The sequence below is a fragment of the Urtica dioica genome, chromosome 7, assembly GCF_054948205.1.
Source record: "Urtica dioica subsp. dioica isolate 48M chromosome 7, U.dioica_male_clone48M_v1_H2, whole genome shotgun sequence".
Lineage (NCBI taxonomy): Eukaryota > Viridiplantae > Streptophyta > Magnoliopsida > Rosales > Urticaceae > Urtica > Urtica dioica.
Genome location: NC_142762.1, coordinates 35,652,729 through 35,659,020, shown reverse-complemented (window position 1 = coordinate 35,659,020; position 6,292 = coordinate 35,652,729). Strand labels below are relative to the sequence as shown.

The window sequence follows — 6,292 nt, the reverse complement described above, 5'->3', positions numbered from 1 at the left end:
AAGCATTGTCACCAACTTTATAATGACGCCAACTAATGGTGCCGCCAACTTGATGATGACACAAACCTGATAGCGTCGCCAACCTGATAGCGCCACCAACTTGATGATGACGCAAACTTGATACCGTCGCCAATGATCTAATGGTGCCACAAATTTGATGATGACGTCAACCTGATGGTGTCGTCAACCTGATGATGTCGCTAACTTGAGGTGACGTCAACCTGATGATGCCGCTAACCTGATGAAACCGCCAACCTGACGGGGCCAACTTGATGTTGCCGCCAACCCAAAATGCCGTCCACTCCATGTTGTCGCCAACCCCAAAAATCCACCTAGAGGCAGTTGTCGCCAACTCCTCTAGCTATGATGCCGCCAACCTTTCCAACGCTCATTGCCGTCAACCTGTCAAGGGCTTCTTGTCGCCAACCTGCCCAAAGCTTCTTGTCGTCAACCCCACTTGCCACAAGACAAAACTTGCCTCTAGCCTCTCTTTCCTTCAACTCATAACCAAGACAAGTCTCAAACCTCTATAAATACATCTCTCAACTCCCTCTCAAGGTAAGTTTCTCTCAAGTTGGAAAAACTCTACAAAAATCATTCCACGACTCTCTCTCTGTAAAACATAGAGTCGAGTACAAATCGTTCACCAAGAACACAATACAACACGATTAATGTTGAGCGTCGGAGCGCGCGCCGAGGGAAAACCCTCCGCGTCCCTCTAGATTCATGTTTTCTTGTGATTAGGTTAAGGTACGAGGATTCAAAGACCCAGCAAGGAACTCGAAGGATTTGAAGATCCAAGAAAAATGAGCAACGTGGAGAACACAATGACGTGAAGACTCGAAGAAGAGATCAACGGGTTGAAGGCAAGGTCAAGAGATATCACTAGTACAAAAAAGACCTTTGGGTGCGACTTTTTTCGCACCCAAAAGTCAATTTTCGCACCCAAAGATATTTTTGGGTGCGACTTTTCCGCACCCGAAAGTCCGCACCTAAAAGTCTTGGGTGCGAAAAGTCGCACCCAAAAGTCTTGACTTTCGGGTGCGACATTTAGGTGCGACTTTCCGCACCTAAAGTCGCACCTAAAAAGTCACCAAAAATATTAAAAAAAAATGGCAACCAAATCCATCGGCCAAATAACCAAATCCCTCGGCCGAAACACAACCCAATCCAAATATCAAGAATTCACAAAAAAAAAAAAAAAAAATCATTACAGCCTCAACACATCATCAAGCAGAATTCCTCAATTCATAAAACACATCCAAAACTTCATACGGCCAAGTCCACATATTACTCAAAATTCGTCCGAAAAATCTAACAAAATTCAAACCATGCCTTTCAACCCAAACATTAAACAATTTCATAATCACATCACAAAATCAAACTCAACACACGGCCAACGTAAAAAACACACGGCCAACGCCAGAAACACACGGCCAACGTCAACTGATTTCCACAAAAGCCCCAAATTAAGTTCCAAACCCTAGAAAATTTGGGGCTGAGGTCGAGGGTTCTCGAGAGCCCGCTCGCCGCGGGAGCAGAGGCCGGGAGGGAGGTTGTCGGTGAAGGCGTTGGAGCTAAGGTCGAGGGTGCGAAGGGCGGTACCTGCAAAGAGGAAGAAAAAAAAGAGAAGAGTCGGAGTTTGCGGCTGGCCGGAAATTAAAGAGGAAGAAAAAAAAGAGAGGGAGAGGAAACTCACCTTAGGACGCTCGATGGTGGTGGTCGGAGAGAGGCCCGGTGGAGAGAGAGGCTCGGTGGACTGGTGGTGGTGGTAGGAGAGAACTTGGAGCGAGAGAGAGAGAGAGGGGCTCAGAATGTGAGAGAATGAATGAAAATCGCAGTGAAAATTTATTTTATATCCTGACCTAGAATTTGGGTGCGACTTTGTCGCACCCAATGACACTTTTGGGTGCGACAAAGTCGCACACAATGATATTTGTCAGTACCTTTGGGTGCGACAAAGTCGCAACTAATAGTATTTCAAAAAAAGAGGGAGAAAATTTGACCGCGATAAAATTTAAGACATTATTACTATTGAGTGCGAAAAGTCGCACATAATAGTATTTCACAAAAAAGAGGGGGAAAGTTGACCGTTCAAATGTTTTAAGACTATAGGTGCGACTAAGTCGCACCTAATAGTTTTGATGAAGCATTGGGTGCGACTAAGTCGCACCCAAAAGTTTTGACGGACTTTTGGGTGCGAAAAGTCGCACCCAAAGTTTAAAAAAATCAGCGAAATTTTTTATATGCTAGTTTAGTTTTGGGTGCGACAAGTCGCACCTGAAAGACTCATTTTGTGCGAATTTTTGGTGCGAAAAGTCGCACCCGAATGTCTTCCGCATCGGAAAATAGTATTTGTAGTAGTGTATTACGGGTTGAAACAAGGCTTTAGAGAAAGATTCAAAGGGTTGAAAACTCAAAGAAACAATGACTCAAGAGGCCGACGAACGCAAGAAGCACGAAGGAAATTCATTGACGAGACAGAAACGACAAGAAGAGAAGAACTTCACCAAACTTAACCTATGTACGATCATAACGGTTCTTAGTGCTAATCCAAAAACGCGATTAACACCTACGCTATTAAATTAGATGGAAAAACATGTGACAACCCATTTTAATGAAAAAGTATTATTATTTCTTAAGACTAATTAAATATTAATTATACAATTGTATAATACAAAAAAAATCAATTTTTTTTATGTTCGTTAGTACACAAATATCATTAAATTTTTCTTAAAAGTTAATAAAAATTCATTATATAATTTATAATCCAAAAACACTTATAAGAAAAAAAAAATCTCCTCATTGATACAAAATATTATTATGATTGATGTTTAATTAGTTTTAAGAAAAAATAGTGAATTTTTGTATTATAAAATGATATAGTTGTTATTAAAAAAAATGATATTGTAAATGTTTAATTAATTTTAAGAAAAATTACTAAAAAATTGTATTATAAAATTATATAGTTAATGTTTAATTAGTTTTAAAAATTATTTAGTCTTCTAATGATTGATTTTATAGCATTTTGGTCCTTTAATTTTTTTATTTAGATTCAACACCTAAAAGCACTTAATAATTTTATATAATACAGTAATCAATTTATTTTTTAGCATAATAGCACTAGATAAAACTATATTTTAGAGTATTATGGTAATATTGTATTTTGTTGATACCAAATTATACAATTTGTTAAATATGTTCTTAGTTGTTTAGGTTTTGAATTGCATAAAGATTATTTTAAAGGGCAAAAATGTTATAAATTAATAGTTTATGGACAGAAATGCTACAATATTAGAGATCAAAATTCTACCTAGATAAAAGCTTACGAAAAAATGACACTATTCTCCCATTTATTATTAAAGTTGTATGACTTCACGGAACTTTAAAATTTGTAATTTTGCCCTTTAATCTTTGTTTTAAACCGAGAGAGTGGTGTAATAACTGAAAAGTGAGAACTCCGCGTTTTTTTTTTTTGCCATTTTCTACAAAATTTAAATTATTTGGAGCTATTGCCTGAAAAAGACATTGAGATTTCATTTCCTAGCATTTTTCTATACATAAATTCTGAAGGTTTTCAATTAATCATTTATGGTTTTCAATTTTGCTCACAAACGAATATTTTGTCGAAAGCAATTAAAGGTTGACATTTCTAATTTTCTAATAATGTACAACAAAACCTAGATTAACTTCTTTTTTTTTCGCTCAAAAAGAAAACCTAGATTAACTTGCACACAAGTGCACCCTTTTTATAGTATGGTAACCATGCCAACTGGCACTGCTCCTCTTATCTTATCATATCCTAAGACTAAAAAAAATATCTAACTCTTAATAGTTGCAAATGTTCAAGATATCTTTGAGTTTTTTAGCTATAGTATTTTACCGACTACTTTATAGTTTATACTGTGTTTTCGTCAGCCACATTATTAAAGTGGAAGCAAAAGAAAAGTAAAAAAAACGAAACATTATTGTCACTTGTCAGTGGTAGTGAAATTATTACTCATATGTATCACGTGATATATTCAAACATGACATTTTCGATTTTTTACAACCACAATAATCCATCTATGGTTACAAATATATCCAACCCAAAATCTTATATTTTGCTCCTACATTTCACTCTCTCACGTAGTTCTATAAATGAACATCGTAGCTCTCCCAATATTTTGCACACCCCACTCGAACCATTCTTAAGAGAAAAGAAGAAGAAAGAAAAGAAAATGAAGTTCAATCTTCTGTGGTTGATCTTCACCGTCGGTGTGGCTCAAATCCAAACGTCGATCTCAGCCGAGCTTTGCCACAAACAAGACAAGACGATCCTTCTCAAAATCAAGAACGCCTTCAAAAACCCTTACGTCCTCGCCTCGTGGGACCCGAAAACCGACTGCTGCGGATGGTCCCTCGTCACCTGCGACGAGACCACCCACCGCATCACCTCCGTCGGAATCCACTCCGAAGGCCTCTCCGGCAAGATTCCGGTGGAGCTCGCACAGATCCCGTACCTGGACACGCTCATCCTCACGAGGCAGCCCAAGCTCGTGGGCCCCATTCCGGCGGCGATCGGCACCATCAAACGCCTGAAGACGCTCATGATCAGCGGGACCGCCATCTCGGGCCCGATCCCGGAGTTCATCTCCGGCCTCAAAGGCCTCACCTTTCTCGACCTCTCCGACAACAAGTTCTCCGGCCACATTCCCTCCTCCCTCGCCACCCTTCCGCTCCTCGGCGGTCTCCGTCTCGACAAGAACCAACTCTCCGGACCCATCCCGGCCTCCTTCGCAAACTTCAAGGTATAATAATACTATTATATATATATATATATATATATATATATATATATATATATATATATATATATATCTTGGATATATTAGCTACCTATTAATAACGTGGACAATGTGCGCTTCTAAACAAATAATATCATTAACATATATAGCATAGTTTTTTTTTTATTCATTTAGAACTGAATTGTCGACTTTATGACTTGCATATTTAAACTCTATACGCCTGATTATATTAGTATATGAAAATTAAAACTATTAAAATATTGCTTATTATGATAAAATTCTCCATTATCACTAGTAATATGAAACTACGTACTAACCTGTATACGTTTGTTCATATTATTATAGTATGAAAAATAGAATTACGAAATATTGATTTTCGAGATATCATCCCCATATAATTAGTAGTTTTATAAAACTATGTACGTGCTATAACTATACTTTGGATGATACAAGATCAAGAAGGACATGTACATGTACCTAGCCCACAACAAGCTGTCAGGCCCAATCCCAGCCTCGTTCGTGCGGTCGGACTTTGCGGTGTTCGACGCGTCCCACAACCTCCTCACCGGAGACGCGTCGCCGATGTTCGGAGAAGGGAAGGAAGCGGACACCGTGGACTTGTCTCGAAACCTTCTCTCGTTCGACCTCTCGAAGGTAAAGTTCGCGGCGAGGCTGGGGACTCTGGACCTGAGCCACAACATGATCACGGGCTCGATCCCGGCCTCGCTGACTCACTCGCGGGGCCTACACGCCCTCGACCTCAGCTTCAACCGCCTCTGCGGCCGAATCCCCACCGGAGGGATTCTCCAAGGCTTCAAAGCCGCCTCTTTCGCCCACAACAAGTGCCTCTGCGGCTCGCCGCTCCCTCTGCCATGCAAGAAATAGATCTCTCTCGCTCTCTCTCTCTCTCGCCCGCCTTGTTAAAGGCGAGGCGGGTTTTGATGCGTTTCTTTCTTTTTTTATTAGTGTTTTGTTGTTTGTCTGAATAAAATGTGCTGGTGGTGGTGATTTGTTATGACTAATTTACGCTGCTCATTATGAGTGGTAGTTTTAATCTAGATATTCTGCTGGAACAATTATTCTTGTAATAGCTTGTGCCATGCAATGAAAAACGTGCGTCGTTATGTTCATGCGTCGTAATCACTTGTTGTTTGAGCGTAATCGAATGGGAATTAAAAGATATGGTCTGTAACGGTTGTATAATTAGTGATAAGCTTGGTGGCCTATTCGCATAAGTTATAGATCTTATCTTTTTTTTTTTCACTGTCCTCTGTTGATATGGTCCCTAAATAAACATCAAAATATAGAAGAAAGAAAAATAATGGAGAAGAAAAAAACAAAGTCGGAAAGAATTGTGATTCAATTCATTTTCATAAAAGTTAATGAAATAGCAAAATGCGTTACATATATATAGGAAATAAAACATGTACGTTATCCACTAATTAACTCACGATATCCCTAACCACTAACAGAGACCACACTAACACGTACAACAACTAACTCCT

At 39.2% G+C, this 6,292-nt stretch overlaps 1 protein-coding gene across 1 annotated transcript; it reads left to right on the top strand.

Annotated features, from left to right (window-relative positions):
- The first annotated feature begins 4,090 nt into the window (after nucleotides 1–4,090).
- Nucleotides 4,091–5,917, top strand: LOC149391110 (polygalacturonase inhibitor-like). Its single transcript, XM_089618502.1, has 2 exons — nucleotides 4,091–4,790; nucleotides 5,241–5,917. The coding sequence occupies exons 1-2, from the start codon at nucleotides 4,221–4,223 to the stop codon at nucleotides 5,670–5,672; spliced, it is 1,002 nt and encodes a 333-aa protein (XP_089474628.1). The 5' UTR covers nucleotides 4,091–4,220; the 3' UTR covers nucleotides 5,673–5,917.
- Nucleotides 5,918–6,292: the final 375 nt, after the last annotated feature.

Coding starts and splice junctions, on each gene's coding strand:
- LOC149391110 (XM_089618502.1), top strand. CDS start 4,221: ATGAAGTTCAATCTTCTGTGGTTGATCTTCACCGTCGGTGTGGCTCAA. Junction 4,791..5,240: donor CCTCCTTCGCAAACTTCAAG/GTATAATAATAC, acceptor GGATGATACAAG/ATCAAGAAGGACATGTACAT.